General features: G+C 50.2%; 1 protein-coding gene across 2 annotated transcripts in view; it reads left to right on the top strand.

The window, feature by feature from the left end:
• The window catches only part of LOC114851101 (NACHT, LRR and PYD domains-containing protein 14-like), a 34622-nt gene that overhangs the window by 15453 nt on the left and 2146 nt on the right, over positions 1-17023 (top strand). The window contains exons 2-11 of one of the 2 annotated variants that reach the window (XM_055507089.1): positions 7978-8089; positions 8191-8304; positions 9016-9094; positions 9219-9342; positions 9563-11474; positions 12300-12473; positions 13913-14086; positions 15217-15390; positions 15855-16028; positions 16212-16385. In XM_055507089.1, coding sequence (XP_055363064.1) covers positions 8001-8089; positions 8191-8304; positions 9016-9094; positions 9219-9342; positions 9563-11474; positions 12300-12473; positions 13913-14086; positions 15217-15390; positions 15855-16028; positions 16212-16385 — 3188 coding nt within the window. In that variant the 5' untranslated portion in view covers positions 7978-8000. Of the gene's footprint in view, positions 1-7977; positions 8090-8175; positions 8305-9015; positions 9095-9218; positions 9343-9562; positions 11475-12299; positions 12474-13912; positions 14087-15216; positions 15391-15854; positions 16029-16211; positions 16386-17023 lie in introns of both variants that reach the window. The other variant, XM_055507088.1, reaches the window with a different exon arrangement.

Below are 17023 nucleotides of genomic sequence, written 5' to 3'. Positions count from 1 at the left end.
ACAGGTGGTGGCTAAATACACAGAGTGATTACGTACTGACAGGTGTGGATACTGGGAACAGGTAAGTGACAGCTGACAGAGAACAGGAAGTTTAACAAAATAAAACAGGACATGGCCTGACAACAGGAAACAACTAGAACAAAAACCCAGATCATGACAGTACCCCCCCCCCCCCCCCATGGCGCCTTCCACGGCGCCCACGGAAGCCCCCCCCCCCCAAACCAGGGCGGGCGGAGGGTGGTCCCAGGAGGAGGGACCGAATCCCTACCCCTCACGGGGAACGAGCAGGGAGGGTGGAGGGAGGACCGGAGGAGGGCCAAAACAAGAGTCCACATAACAAAGTCCACGAACGGGGAAGACACGAAGTCCAGGGGTTCCCTCACGGGGGGTGAAGGCGTGGCGAAATCCTGCTCAGCCGCTGCTGAGCCCGGGTGGCCCTCTTAGTGCCCTTGAGCTGGGCCGACGTCCCCGGGGACCACCCCGAATGGCGACGTCCTCCAGGCGGACGCCGATCCGAGGGGCTGAGGAGTCGAGGCGGACGTCGCCGCAGGAGGCAGCGCCATCCACGCAGCAGGAGGCGCCGAGGGCGAGGCCACCAGTCCGGCAGCCGAGACAAGGACGAGGCAGGAACCGGAGACGTCCTCCTTGGACCTCCGCGACGAGACAAAGGAACCAGCGGCGTCTTCCTTGGACCTCCGCGACGAGACACAGGAACCAGCGGCGTCTTCCTTGGACCACCGCGACGAGGAACAGGAACCAGCGGCGTCCTCCTTGGACCACCGCGACGAGAAACAGGTGCTGATGCGGCCGGAGCCGGGCCGCCAGGAACCGATGCTGATGCGGCCGGAGCCGGGCCGCCAGGAACCGATGCTGATGCGGCCGGAGCCGGGCCGCCAGGAACCGATGCTGATGCGGCTGGAGCCGGGCCGCCAGGTACCGATGCTGATGGGGGTCGTGCCCGTCGCAGTCCCGGCGGACCTCCAGGAGGGGGTCGCGCCCGTCGCAGTCCCGGCGGACCTCCAGGAGGGGGTCGCGCCCGTCGCAGTCCCGGCGGACCTCCAGGAGGGGGTCGCGCCCGTCGCAGCTCCCGCTGCACCTGCATCGGTTCCTGGCGGCTCGGCTCCGGCCGCATCAGCATCGGTTCCTGGCGGCCCAGCTCCGGCCGCATCAGCATCGGTTCCTGGAGGTCCGCCGGGACTGCGACGGGCGCGACCCCCTCCTGGAGGTCCGCCGGGACTGCGACGGGCGCGACCCCCTCCTGGAGGTCCGCCGGACTGCGACGGGCGCGACCCCCTCCTGGAGGTCCGCCGGGACTGCAGCTGGCGCGACCCCCTCCTGGAGGTCCGCAGGGACTGCAGCTGGCGCGACCTCCTCCTGGAGGTGCGCAGGGACTGCAGCTGGCGCGACCTCCTCCTGGAGGTGCGCAGGGACTGCAGCAGGCGCCGCCTCCTCCTGGAGGCCGGCGGGCGCTGCAGCAGGCGCCGCCTCCTCCTGGAGGCCGGCGGGCGCTGCAGCAGGCGCCGCCTCCTCCTGGAGGCCGGCGGGCGCTGCAGCAGGCGCCGCCTCCTCCTGGAGGCCGGCGGGCGCTGCAGCAGGCGCCGCCTCCTCCTGGAGGCCGGCGGGCGCTGCAGCAGGCGCCGCCTCCTCCTGGAGGCCGGCGGGCGCTGCAGCAGGCGCCGCCTCCTCCTGGAGGCCGGCGGGCGCTGCAGCAGGCGCCGCCTCCTCCTGGAGGCCGGCGGGCGCTGCAGCAGGCGCCGCCTCCTCCTGGAGGCCGGCGGGCGCTGCAGCAGGCGCCGCCTCCTCCTGGAGGCCGGCGGGCGCTGCGGCTCCGAGGGTGACAGGGACTGGAACGACCGCTACTTGGCCGACAGGAACTACGGAACCGACAGGGACGGGGACTGGAACGACTGCTACTTGGCCGACAGGGACGGGGGCTGGAACGACCGCTACTTGGCCGACAGGGACGGGGACTGGAACGACCGCTACTTGGCCGACAGGGACAGGAACGACCGCTATTTGGCCGACAGGAACTGGAACGGCCTCAACATGGCCGACAGGGACTGGAACGGCCTCAACATGGCCGACAGGGACTGGAACGGCCTCAACATGGCCGACAGGGACTGGAACGGCCTCAACATGGCCGACAGGAACAGGAACGGCCTCAACATGGCCGACAGGAACAGGAACGGCCTCAACATGGCCAACAGGAACGGCCTCAACATGGCCGACAGGAACAGGAACGGCGTCCTTACTAGAGCCGGCGGCGCTGCTCTCAGGCTCCTCACAGGAGCCGGCGGCGCTGCCCTCAGGCTCCTCACAGGAGCCGGCAGGGACTGAAACGGCGTCCTTACTGGAGCCGACGGGGACAGGAAGTGGGACGGCGTCCCCTCCGGAGCCGGCATGACTGTTTACAGCTGCCGAGCTCGACGGAGGAGACGTCGGGCCTGATTGGGTGGAACTAACAGTCGTCAGACGGACGGTGCCCTCTGACTGGGACAAGGACTGAGCGTGACTGGACTGGACTGGGATGTGACTCGACTGGACTGGAACGTGGGCTAGACTCGACTGGACCTGAGCGTGACCGGACTGAACGGGGCCCTGGACGTGACCGGACTGAACGGGGCCCTGGACGTGACCCGACTGGACTGGGCTCGACTGGACTGGGCTCGACTGGACTGGGCTCGACTGGACTGAAACCTGGACTGGGCTCGACTGGGCTGAAACCTGGACTGGGCTCGACTGGGCTGAAACCTGGACTGGGCTCGACTGGACTGGGGCTGGAACCTGAGCGTGACAGGGCTGCACTAGAGCATGAGCGTGGCGAGGCTGAACGGCGACTGGAGCCTGAGCGGAGCATGGCGGACCTGGGGACTGGGAAACACACGACTGAGCTGGGGACTGGGCAAAACACGACTGAGCTGGAGACTGGGCAAAACACGACTGAGTTGGAGACTGGGCAAAACACGACTGAACCGGCGACTGGGCAAAACACGGCTGAACTGGAGACTGAACAGCGCGCGGCTGGACTGAAGACTGAACAGCGCGCAGCTGGACTGGAGACTGCGGAGACAGGGGATCGCACGAGTGCAGGAAGTCCTCCCAGCGGAGTAAACGTGGAGCTGGGCAGGCTGGTGCAATCATGACGGTCCGACGGGGCTGGGAGGATGAAACCGAAACCATCGGCGGTGCGACCGGCGCTGGCGTGGTGCGGAGCGCGTCGCTTAGCTCATTGAACCTTGCGCACAATCGCTCATAGAGGCGACGAACACTGGGGCGCTCTAACACGCTGTCCTCGTCCTCCAAAGTCAATATCGCCACCTCCACGGCGCTGCGCTGGTTCTCCGGGTTAACCGCCCGTCGGTAATCCTCCGCGAGGATTTTAAAATAAACTTGGAGGTCGCTAGGTAGCTCGGCGCAGGTAAACTCCATGCTCCCTCGGGTGAATGATACTCGCCGTTTAAAAAAAAGGAGCCAGAAAAAACAGTCACTGACCTGACCGGAGGCTGAGTGCTGGCTGGGTCCAAGTCTGGCCAGATTGTTCTGTCACGGATCGGCAGATAAAGGACCCACATGCGCAGCACCGAGGCAGGTTAATGATCAAAACACAGGTTTATTGCTATAAGCGGGGTCAGACGGTCCAGGTCATACACTAAAGGCTCAGCAAAAGGTACAAAAGAGAGCAGGCGATCTCGAGTCCAGTACGCAGGCGAGGTTCGATACACGGAAGATCTTGGCTAAGGTACAGACAGGGATTAAGCGAACTCACGGTCAGTTGGTTAGTCCAGGTGCAGACAGGAAATGACGGTACAGGCAAACAGGGAAAATATGCGACGAACACGGACACGAAACTCATGAAACTAACGAAACTCAGGAAACTCGAGATACTCAGGAAACACGACAATCTGGCAAAGGACTATGGGAACAGGTGGTGGCTAAATACACAGAGTGATTACGTAATTACTGACAGGTGTGGATACTGGGAACAGGTAAGTGACAGCTGACAGAGAACAGGAAGTTTAACAAAATAAAACAGGACATGGCGTGACAACAGGAAACAACTAGAACAAAAACCCAGATCATGACAAAAGCGATTCTTCATTGCGAGCAGATAAGCATGAACATGAATTTGAGCGTGTATCAGCTGTAAGCGTGTTTCTTCATTGCGTGTATGAATGTGTGTGTGTGTTTGCGGTACCGTCTTGTACGTCACGTGAAAAGGAACCGTCACCTTCCTCCTTCCCCAACCATCAGTCTGATGTGAGCGCCAGTGGGTGAAGCCTTTCAATGGGACAGTTGTTCCTCGATGACAGACCTTTCCTGGATCCTCAGATGCAGCTCTTTTGGGCCGATCACGTCTGAAGCCTCTCCTGTTGTTTCAACCAGTGTCTGTGTCAGAGCACGTCTTCTCTGCTGGAATGGAGACGAAGGTTGGAGGCAAAAATCAAGGCAGCTCGGAGGGAAGTGAGCCAAATGACAGAGGCCCAGAGAGGTGCAATGAAAAGACCGATGCCCAAGAGGTACAGCCAGATGACCATACCTGAAGCACTCGAAACTGCCAAGCAAAGGCTACAAGCCTTGGCCAGCTGCCTAAAGAGATACACCAGAGATAACGAAGCCAGACGAATAAACCGGCTGTTCGCAACACAACCTGCGAAAGTGTACTCTCAATGGCAGGGTAATAACAACAGAGCAGACCCACCAAGGCTGGAAACTGAACAGTACTGGAAGGGTATATGGGAAAGGGAGGCATCACACAACAGTGATGCACAGTGGCTGGTGGATCTGAGGGAAGACCACAGCAACCTCCCTGAACAGAATCCAGTGACTATCACAGTGGCAGACATCCAACATAGAGTCTCAGGTATGAAAAACTGGACAGCACCTGGCCCTGACATGATCCACGCCTACTGGCTAAAGAAGCTCACTGCAATCCATGAGCGCCTGGCAGCACAAATGAACCAGCTGCTAAGGGATGGGACTCACCCTGAATGGCTAACCGAAGGGCGAACGATCCTGATAATGAAGGATCCCTCAAAGGGCACAGTCCCATCCAACTACCGGCCAATAACCTGTCTCTCCACAACATGGAAGCTCATGTCAGGCATCATCGCAGCTAAGATAAGTGGGCACATGAGTCAATACATGAGCGAAGCACAGAAGGGCATTGGTAAGGATACCAGAGGAGCCAAACACCAACTCCTGGTAGACAGAACAGTCGCCCAAGACTGCAGAATGCGACACACCAACCTGTGCACAGCCTGGATCGACTACAAGAAAGCCTATGCCACACACATGGATCACTGAATGCTTGGAGCTGTACAACATCAACAGAACTCTAAGGGCCTTCATTGCAAACTCGATGAGGTTGTGGAGAACCACCCTTGAAGCCAATGGGAAGCCACTTGCCCAAGTATCCATCAAATGTGGCATATACCAAGGAGATGCACTGTCCCCACTGCTGTTCTGCATAGGTCTGAACCCCCTCAGCCAAATAATAAACAAGACTGGCTATGGATACCGACTCCGGAACGGGGCCACCATAAGTCACCTCCTCTACATGGATGACATCAAGCTGTACGCCAAGAGTGAGCGAGACATCGACTCGCTGATCCACACCACCAGGATCTACAGCTCGGACATCGGGATGTCATTCGGGCTCGAGAAATGTGGGAGGATGGTGACAAAGAGAGGCAAGGTAATCCACACAGAAGGGGTCTCACTCCCAGAAGGAACAATAGCAGACAATGAGGACAATTACAAGTACCTTGGAATACCACAGGCAAACGGCAACCTTGAACAGGCAACACGGAATGCAGCAACAGCCAAATACCTCCAACGAGTAAGGCAAGTCCTAAGAAGCCAGCTCAATGGCAAGAACAAATCCCGGGCAATAAACAGCTACGCTCTGCCAGTGATCAGATACCCTGCAGGAATAATAAGGTGGCCAAAGGAAGAGATACAGACCACAGATGTTAAGACACGAAAGCTCCTCACCATGCATGGAGGGTTCCACCCCAAATCCAGCACCCTGAGACTGTACGCTAGCCGCAAGGAAGGAGGCCGAGGACTAGTGAGCGTGAGAGCCACTATCCAGGATGAAACATCCAAGATCCATAAGTACATCAAGGATAAGGCCCCGACAGATGACGTGCTGAGTGAATGTCTCAGGCAGTGGAGAACAGAGGATGAGATGCTGGAAGAGGGACCATCATGGGAGGACAAGCCCTTGCACGGGATGTACCACCGGAACATAACTGAAGTGGCTGATCTCAACAAATCCTACCAATGGCTTGAAAGGGCTGGGCTGAAGGACAGCACAGAGGCACTCATCCTGGCTGCACAGGAGCAGGCCCTGAGCACCAGAGCCATAGAGGCCCAGATCTACCACACCAGACAAGACCCAAAGTGTAGACTGTGCAAAGAGGCCCCAGAGACGGTCCAGCACATAACTGCAGGGTGTAAGATGCTGGCAGGCAAAGCATACATGGAACGCCATAACCAAGTGGCTGGCATAGTATACAGGAACATCTGCGCGGAGTATGGACTGGAAACCCCAAGGTCAAAGTGGGAAACACCTCCCAAGGTGGTAGAGAACGAGCGAGCCAAGATCCTGTGGGACTTCCAGATCCAGACTGACAGAATGGTAATGGCGAACCAACCAGACATTGTGGGGGTGGATAAAGAGCAGAGGAAAGCCGTAGTGGTGGATGTGGCAATACCAAGCGATGGCAACATCAGGAAAAAGGAACATGAGTAACTAGAGAAATACCAAGGGCTCAGAGAAGAACTGGAGAAGGCTTGGAAGGTGAAGGCCACAGTGGTGCCTGTGGTGATCGGAGCACTAGGGGCTGTGACCCCCAAACTGGAGGAGTGGCTACGACAGATCCCTGGAAAAACATCCGAAATCTCAGTCCAGAAAAGTGCAATCCTAGGAACAGCAAGGATACTGCGCAGAACCCTCAAGCTCCCTGGCCTCTGGTAGAGGACCCGAGCTTGGAAAGTGGATGAGACCACCCGCGGAGGGTGAGAATAGAGTGTGTGTGTGTGTGTATATATATATATATATATATACATACACAAACCTCATGCACTTCCAGTCTACCTGTGGGCCTGGATTACACATCACTGCTCCACCTGGTGCATAAATGTGCAATTGCAGGTCATTTCTTAAAAAAGGTTTAGGTTAACAATGTGGGTCTCATTGTGTGTCAAAACACGACCGCAACCCTTCAGGAGTTACAAATAATTGTCGATGTTGCGCTTCAAATGCTCTTGGGCATTTTATTGTGAAAGTCTGGTGACTGGCCCCGCCCCCGGTTTCCCTTTTTCTTATTTGGTTTTGAAAGTGGAGAAAAGGAGAATGAGTAAATCAATATATCGAAAATGTGTTTTACCGACTTATGGAAACGAAACAGAGCATAAAAAGACGTTAGTCAATTTTCATTTTACACATGAATAGTAAATGGCACTTCATGCACGGACCAATCTAAATGTAAATGTTAAATGTAAATGTTTATGTGCATTTTTTTTCCTGCAATCCTGCACAATCCCTTTGCTGCCTTCTTGTTCAGCAGTTGAATTTCGCTGCTGTGGGATCAATAAAGTTCATCTATTTGTCTATCTTGTAACTTATATATAAAGCATATTTCTCTTCTTTGATTGACTTGAACTGCTTTTGAGGTGGGTATAAACATTACAGAAGGGCATGTTCGTAGGCTGCCTCTGGGAGACAGACAACCATTCACAGCCACACACTCACACCTACGGGCAATGGAGAGAGTCCAATCAACCTAATGTTAGTTTATGTCAATGTGATCAGATTGGTTGTGGTCCCTGACAGAAGTAGAGCAACTGGTGCAGCTTCCTCTGCCTCCCACTGTCTGACTGCATCCAGCTGACACTGATATGAACCACAGAAGAAGAGACAATCAGTGACGGAGCAAAGATGAATGATTTGTGTTTTCTCTCCACATGAAGGCAGGAAGTGTGAATCCAGCTGCATGAACCAGTGTGAGGACAGAGAGGAGGGAGCCCCTTCCTCTAAAACCAGTCTGTGTGGGGACCATGAGAACCAGAACAAAGCTCAGAGGTGATGATTCTTTCTCCAAGTCACACACACATCACTGATTTACTGTTACTGCTCATTTAGGACTCAACGTGTGAGAGTCACCATAGGTGTTTTTATGTCAGGTTCCAACAAAGACGAGGATCTGCTGGACCTGGACCTGGACCCTGCTGTTTGTCCTTTAAGAGCGACTTGTCAAATGAGCGTTTTATTAATTTTAAAGACCAACCTGTATCACAGTGAGTTTGAATCATTCTGAACAATCTGATGTAAACTTTCTCCGATGATAAACATTTGTGTTGTTTCAATTTGTTGATCTGGTTGATTTGTGTTTCAAGTTGTGATGTGAAGGAGGAGCTTTCTTCACTCTGATCATTGATCAAATCTCCATCCAGCAGTAGCTAAAGCTCTGATCCTGTAGAGGGTCTCAGGGGCTGCTCCTCTTCTACTGAAGTGCTGACATCAAAGGAAGCAGCTGATCATCTCTGATCAAATCTGTTTATTGACGTCTCTACATGAAGGTTTTGGTCAAATCTCTTGAACCTTCTTCACTTGCAGCAGTAAATTGAAGTTACTACTGGAGACTTTAGTTGTGATGTTGTTGCAGTGGAGACGACTGTTTGTGCTCAGTGTCGACACCAAAGCCGACGTCCAACAATGAGTGAATGTAGGAAGTAGTTAAATCTTCCTAGTTCAACATATTCCCACTGGGAGCTGCCCAGTACAACCAGTCTGATCCCAGCAGACTCCTTGTTCCAACACTTCAGCCTTGTTCAGTGAGAGAGGCAGATATATATGTTGTTCAGAGCTGAGACTGAAGCCACTGACTGACAGTAAACCTTCACCACTACAGGGAGTCTCTGACTCACTGCTCACATCCAACATCACTTCATGGACCTTTACCTTGTGTGTGTCTCTGTGTGGACTCATTCTTCATGGTTCCTCCACAGAGTGGACCAGCAGAGCTCAGAGGTTCCCAGTGCTCAGTCTGTCCAGCAGCACCAAACACAGCTGGACTCCATATTTATGGTCTGTACATGTACAAATACTACTGTTAATCTGTTGTGTTCAATCATCTCATGCTGCACTTTTTAGACAGTAAATTGTCAGTGTGTCCAACATGGATCTGATGTATGGCTCAATTTTTTGGGAGGATGAGGAGGAGTTGGATGGTGAGGTCGAAGAGCAGAGGAAGAGCAGCAGAGACGCATTTCTGAAGATCACAGTGAACTTCCCGAGGAAAATGAAGCAGGAGGAGCTGGTTGACTGTCTGCAGAGTAGGAGGATTTATCAACATTTAACATCACAGACACAATCACGCATTTACTGATGTGTTGGAGGTTTAGTGGGTTAAATGTGGACCAGAATTCAATAAGCAGATACAGCAAAGTTCTTCTCTTCACTAGTTCTACTGTTTCAGCCTGTTCATTAACATAAAGACTTCAATCAATGAACCAGACATTTGTGACACCTCACACTTGTGTTGTGTTTTGTTAGAACCAGATCCAATGGTTCCGGTACCAGAGCCACGGTTCATCACATATTACCAGCAGATGCTTCAATCAAACCTCCAAGACCAGTTTCTCTGTGTGAAACCAGGCTGGTCAGAAGTCGACCAATGTCTGGATGACATCTACACAGAGCTGTACATCACAGCTGGGCCGGATTCACACATCAACACACAGCATGAGGTCCAACAGGTTGAGACGACACAGCAGAAGCAAAGATCAGCAGAGGAGCCAGTGAAGCCCAGTGACCTGTTCAAACATCCCCCTGGTAAATACAGACGCATCAGAACAGTGTTGACCAATGGAATCGCTGGGATTGGAAAAACAGTTCTTGTGAACAAGTTTGTGTTGGACTGGACCCAACAAAGGTCCAATCAAGACGTGCATCTGATTTTCCCCTTCACCTTCCGTCGGCTGAATCAACTGAAGGGACAGAAGTTTAGTTTGTCAGAGCTCATTCATGAATGTATCCCAGAAACTGAGTCCATCAGCCTGGAGGCTCTGAATTACATCTTTACACATCTACAGTCATCAGGAAACAGCAACTATGACAAGAGCAGATTCAAACTTCTGTTTGTGTTTGATGGACTGGACGAGAGTCGCCTCCAACTGGACTGTAGCACCAGTGAGAAGGAGACGGGTCAACGTGACGTCACAGAGTCCACCTCAGTGGATGAGCTGCTGACAAACCTCATCAGAGGAAAACTACTACGCTCTGCTCGCATCTGGATCACCACACGACCTGCAGCAGCCAATCAGATTCATGGAGACTTTGTTGAGGTGGTGACGGAGGTCAGAGGGTTCACTGACCCACAGAAGGAGGAGTTCTTCAGGAAGAGATTCACAGATGAGGAGCAGAGCAACACAATCATGTCCCACATCAAGACGGCACGAAGCCTCCACATCATGTGCCACATCCCAGTCTTCTGCTGGATCACTGCTACGGTTCTGGAGGATCTGCTGGAAACCAGAGAGGGAGGAGAGCTGCCCAAGACCCTGACGGAGATGTACGCAGAGTTCCTGGGGTTTCAGATAGATCGGACTAAAGACAAGTACGGACCAGAACAGAGCAGCAACTACATCAAGTCATTGGCTAAACTGGCTTTTAAGCAGCTGCTAAAGGGAAACTTGATCTTCTATGAGGAAGATCTGAAAGAGAGCGGCATCGATGTCAGAGGAGCCTCAGTGTGTTCAGGAGTGTTCACAGAGATCTTTAAACAGGAGCGAGGGAGGAAAACCAAGGACAAGATGTTCAGCTTTGTTCATCTGAGCGTTCAGGAGTTTCTGGCTGCTGTTCACATGATGCTCTGTTACACCAACGGGAGGATGGAGGAACTGGAGGAGTTCCTGAAAGACTCCAGACAGAACAAATCAAATTTAAAAACAAAAAAACAGGTGTTTGGAAATAAAAGTGCTGAGCTTCATTCTGAAAGTTTCTCATCTCTGGATGTTGTCCTGAGTAAAACCATGTTTAAATCCCTGTTCAGTCCAAGTGGCCACCTGGACCTGTTTGTTCGCTTCCTTCATGGCCTCTGTCTGGAGTCCAACCAGAGAATCTTAGGAGGTTTGCTGGGTCACACAGAGAACAGTCCAGAAACCATCCAGAGAATCATCAACAACCTGGAGGAGATGAACAGTGATAGAATCTGTCCAGACAGAAGCATCAACATCTTCCACTGTCTGATGGAGATGAACGACCACTCAGTCCATCAGCAGATCCAAGAGTTCCTGAAGTCACAGAACAGATCAGAGGAACTCTCCTTGATCCAGTGCTCAGCTGTGGCCTACATGCTGCAGATGTCAGAGGAGGTTCTGGATGAGTTGGACCTGAACAAGTACAACACATCAGATGAGGGACGACAAAGACTGATCCCAGCTGTGAGGAACTGCCGAAAGTTTAAGTAAGTCCAACGTTAATGTGATCATTAATATTCTACAGCAACACGAAGCTGAAGCCTCGGTGTTAAAGAGAAACACTTCACACAGAATCTAAAAGTTCACAGAGTGAAAACATCAACTACTGGTTCCTAGAAAACGTCTTTGTTGAGGATCAGATCAAAGCAGCTGTAAAGTTAGTGAACATCAGGATCTTCTGTCTTTCTTTGCTCGATGGAGCTTTGAGTCAAATCCAAAAGAGACCAACTGAGCTACAGCTGCTTCAGCATCACCATTGTGCCAGTGTCACAATGGCACAATTGTGGAAGGACCCAAATGCACAGTGTGGCTTGGATAAACAAGTGTTTTAATAAGAACGTAGTTAGACAGGCATTGGTCATACACAGGTTGGCAAAAGCAAGGTCCGACAAGGTGTTGGCAAAGACGTGCTCAAAAAACAGGCAGAGGTCAAACACACTAGATCGGACTATCAGAGACTGAACTAGAATCAAGATGGTTTTACCAAACAGGGTCATGCACTGGAACTGGCGACTCGACAATGCTGGAATGCTGGTCATGGAATGAACGCAGACAAAGTGGCAAGGTAACCAGGCTAAGGGTGGTGCTTAAGTACTGGAAGCATGGCTAGATAGGTTGCAAGTGAGTTAATTGAAATCGGAAGTCAAGCTGGCTGAAACTAACAGTGACTGGAAACAGGAAGTACTTAGAACATAAAACCGGAAATGAACAAAACAGTGATGTAAATGACTGAGGTTGTGACAGCCAGTTTGTGTCACTTCATGTGACACTTCACATTTATAGACTTAAAATTATATTTTCTGTCATTACAGACTTTCTGACTGTGAACTCACAGAGACTCACTGTGAAGTTGTGGCCTCAGCTCTGAAGTCCAACTCGTCACATCTGACACATCTGGACCTGAGCTTTAACAACCTGCAGGACTCATCAGTGAAGGTTCTGTGTGTTGGACTGGAGAGTCCTCACTGTCGACTGGAGACTCTGAGGTCAGTGGTTTTCCTAGTTCATGTCTCTGTTACATTTTCACACATGGAGTGACTGGAACCCAAGATGCAGAGAGACAACAAGTCGTTGTTTTCCAAAAACAAAAGGGTTTATTACAAAAACCATACCAACTAAAAACGCTTGCAAAAGACAAGGGAGGCAAAAACGCAAAGCACTGTCGCTCAAACACAAAAAATAGGAAAAACGCTCAAGGCAGGCAGTAATACAAACACAGACTTATGGTTTCTCACGGAAGAACAGGCTCTATGACCACTTCGTATTGTACTACAATCCTAACATGAGCCATACTGTACATCACAAACTACTGTGCCTCACCAGCAACTAGACCCACTCAAGCCCTGGTTTAAATACATTGCCTGGTGGTCAGACAACCAGTCGTACCATAAAGCCTATGAAGCTCATGAACAGAAGTTCGTGGCATCTTTTTCATTAAATGTGACACAGCAGCAGAGACTCAGAGTAAATCACGTCTCCACATGTTTGAAGGATCTTTAGTGGCGTCTGATTCGTCTCAACAGGCAACACTTTAACCTGTGTGTGATGCTTCCTGTCAGACAATGATGTCACTTTGTAGAGACACAAGCAGGAAACAGGAGCATGAATATGAGGCTGCAGACATGTTGCTACAGAAGGTTCTAGGTTCCACGTAGAACCAGAGGAGAGAACATCCATCTGACTGGGACCAGTTCTAAAGATGATTCACGTCATCAATAATGGTCAGTTTGGAGTTTTAGTCTGAACATTTTCCATCAGACGACACAGAATAGTTCAGATTTAGAGAGAAGACGATGAATGAAAGGAACCAGATAAAGTCTTTGATCCAACACGTCTGGTTTTCTACTGGTTCCAGCAGCAGCTTGTGAATCAGTGCTGACATCAACAGGTGTTTTATTATTGTGCTGATATGTGGATGGTGTGAAGTGTCAGGCTGCTTAATATGGTGAAACCACATGCACGGCTCTGGAGACAGGCAGGTACAGTACATTAGAAGGATTTAAGGTACAGGCAGTGGTCGATACTCAGATGATCACAGGGTGGAGATACAGACAGGGTGCAGGCAGAATCAGAGTTCAGGCAAAGCTGAGGATAAAACGCTACGATCTGGCAGGGGAATGAGGTGAATGCTGTAGACTAAATACATGACATATTGCTAATTGACTGCAGCTGACTGAATGATGTGACCGGAAGTAATACTGGAACAACATTGTAGAACAGAAACCAGATAACAGTAAAGAAAAAACAGGAAATGGAACTAATAATGTCTAAAGAACCCAGACCATGACATGAAGAAGCTGAGATCATGACGACACAACAACACAAGCACAAAGTCACTCTGCTCATTTTAGACTAAACATCAGTGATCAGGACAAATCTGACTCATTATTAATGCTATGATCCACATCTTTGATTCTTTATTCAGATTAAGCGGCTGCAGGTTATCAGAGATCAGCTGTGATTCTCTGGTCTCAACTCTGAAATCCAACCCCTCACATCTGACACAACTGGACCTGAGAGGAAACAACCTGCAGGATTCAGGAGTGAAGCATCTGTGTGATTTTCTGGAGAGTCGTCACTGTCGACTGGAGACTCTGAGGTCAGACTCCATGTTTTAGTTCTGTGTGAGTTTAGTGTGATGTGAACTGTAGCAGGTTTATAATGAGGTCAAATCACCTTCAGGACTGATCACATTCAACTGTTCAATGACTGAAAGGAAGTAAAAAAGTCAGTAAGTGTTGATGATGGTTCTACAAAGAGAATGTGCCTTACATGTTTGACTGTGATTCTTTGAACTGACTGAGACTAAATGAAGGCACTTGTATAAAGCAGCTACAGAGAATCTTATGGAGCAAATAGAAGCAGTAGAGAATCAGCAGCAGCTTCAGAACAGGACACAGAACTAAATAGTTTTGTGAAGCTCATAATAATGTCACAGTCTCTGTTTTTTTTCCTGCATTTCCTGTTTATTTTGTTCAGCTGTTTTCAATTCGGTCTTTAGTTCAGTATATACTGTAACCACCAGCACTTACTTTTGTTCCCTGCCAGATTGTTGTTTTTGAATTGTTCCATTCCAGCACTTTCCGGTTACCACGCTGTCTGTATGTGTTTTGACCGAGAACCTGTTTTGACTAACCGCCTGCCTGCCGTTTTTGTACTTTTGCCCATTTGCTGACCCGGTTCTGAACTCTGCCTGTATATGACTACTGAGGACAATAAACTCCCTCAATCTGAACCTGAGAGTCTCCTAAAGCCGTGCATGTGGGTCGCCATCTTCGCGCACACCGCGCCGTGACAATTAATGATCATGAAATACCACAGACAGTGGATGATGTTTGATTGGAGGAGGAGCAGAGAAGAGGAAATGAATCCTAGCAGCATCACAGAACCACCATCACCTGCAGCAGGAAGCACAGCTGTTCCAGAGGAGTGGAGAAGGTCAAAGGTCACTGACAGCTTGGATCCTATGGAGACACTTTGGTAGCATGTGTGGAGTCAGTGTCTCTGTTCTCTGTGGTGACGAAGCCTGAAGTTCACTGGTGTTTATCAGAGTTTAGACAGGAACATTTGTCAGGATCATGTTGTTGGTTCTGTCTCCATCAAGACGATATGGAACAGACCAGTGAATCACAATAAAGACACAAAGATGTTGAAAAACATGACACCATGAGACAGAATGGTTTCAACTGACTGTGTTTTCTACTGTTTCATCTTTGATTCTTTATGCAGATTGAATGGCTGCAGTTTGTCAGAGATCAGCTGTGATTCTCTGGTCTCAGCTCTGAAGTCCAACCCGTCACATCTGACACAACTGGACCTGAGTAACAACAAGCTGCAGGATTCAGGAGTGAAGCATCTGTGTGGTTTTCTGGAGAGTCGTCACTGTCGACTGGAGACTCTGAGGTCAGACTCCATGTTTTAGTTCTGTGTGATTTTAATGCGAAGTAAACGTTGTGCTGTCACATGAAGCTGATGTTCTACTGATCCACACTGAGGGTCTTCATAGTAAAGTCTGTTTTCGTTTTCTGTGGTTTTGTCCGATCATTGTTTAGTTTTAGTCTGTTTCCATCAGTTTGACTCCATTAACTGTTTCCTCAGTATAAAATGTTTCTGTGACAATGTTGTTCCGTCGATAGAACATTGTTTCTATAACGTGTCACGTGTCTGGAACCTTAGTTACTTAATGTTAAGTATGTATGTTAAGAGTCTTTGTTATTGTTTTAACCTGCATCCTGTTGGTCCTGGACCTTCTAGGTTCTAAACTTCTACTTTCTGAAGCATCTTCAGCTCCAAACACACAATAAGACACTGAATGGTTTCAACTGACTCATTGTTTTCTATTGTGTCATCTTTGATTCTTTATTCAGATTGAGTGGCTGCAGTTTGTCAGAGATCAGCTGTGATTCTCTGGTCTCAGCTCTGAAGTCCAACCTGTCACAACTGAAACATCTGGACTTGAGCTGGAACAAGCTGCAGGATTCAGGAGTAAAGTGTCTGTGTGGTTTTCTGGAGAGTCGTCACTGTCGACTGGAGACTCTGAGGTCAGACTCCATGTTTTAGTTCTGTGTGAGTTAATGTGATGTGAACTGTAGCAGGTTTGTCATGAGGTCAAATCACCTTCAGGACTGATCACATTCAATGACTGAAAGAAAGGAAGTAAAAAAATCAGTAAGTGTCTGACTCATTATTAATGCTTTGATCCACATCTTTGATTCTTTATTCAGATTGAGTGGTTGCAGTTTGTCAGAGATCAGCTGTGATTCTCTGGTCTCAGCTCTGAAGTCCAACCCATCACATCTGACACAACTGGACCTGAGATACAACAACCTGCAGGATTCATCAGTGAAGGCTCTCTGTGACCTGGTGCAGAGTCCAGACTATGGACTGCAGACTCTGAGGTCAGTAGAGGTTGGAGTCAGTCTGTGCTGCTTTCAGCAGTATTGGACTAAACTCAGTTAGTGTCACAGCAGAGATCCAGTGTTTCCTGTAAAGCTCCAGTCACTCATCAAAGTGTCGTAGCATCAACACTAACTACTGATCAGGTTTATGTGTGTCACAGCTCTGAGGTCAGTCTGGCTGATAGAACCATGGTTCCATGTAGTAACCATGTGGTGCTGGTCCAGAGCAGAACCTCTGCTGAAGTCCAGTCATCACATCTGTGTCTGTGTCCTTCTGTCATTAGTTGCTCCAAAGCTTCTCATGTTTCTGTGTCAGCTGATGTTTCAAAGCAGAGAAGATGTTGGTCACCACACAGCGACTCTGTCTGTGATGGACCAACAGGAAGTAGTCTCTAAAGCCATGACTCAGCATTTTATTTCACTGTGGACTGGAGGGAAATGTGCAGAGTCAGCAGACTTAATGGTTCAGTCCAAGACGTTAAAGGAAAGGAAATTCCTTTACTTTCCCCTAAATTTATTTTCCGCCACATGAGGGCGCTCTAGTGCGAAGTGTCTTGCTCAAGGACACACCTGATGCTGAGGCGGGGGATCGAACCTTTGCCTTCCGAGTCCGACGCTCTACCAACTGAGCTCAGGCC

Source organism: Betta splendens, chromosome 2 (genome assembly GCF_900634795.4).
Source record: "Betta splendens chromosome 2, fBetSpl5.4, whole genome shotgun sequence".
NCBI classification, from domain to species: Eukaryota; Metazoa; Chordata; class Actinopteri; order Anabantiformes; family Osphronemidae; genus Betta; species Betta splendens.
Note: the sequence above shows the minus strand (reverse complement) of the source record. Positions and strands in the feature narration are given on the sequence as shown.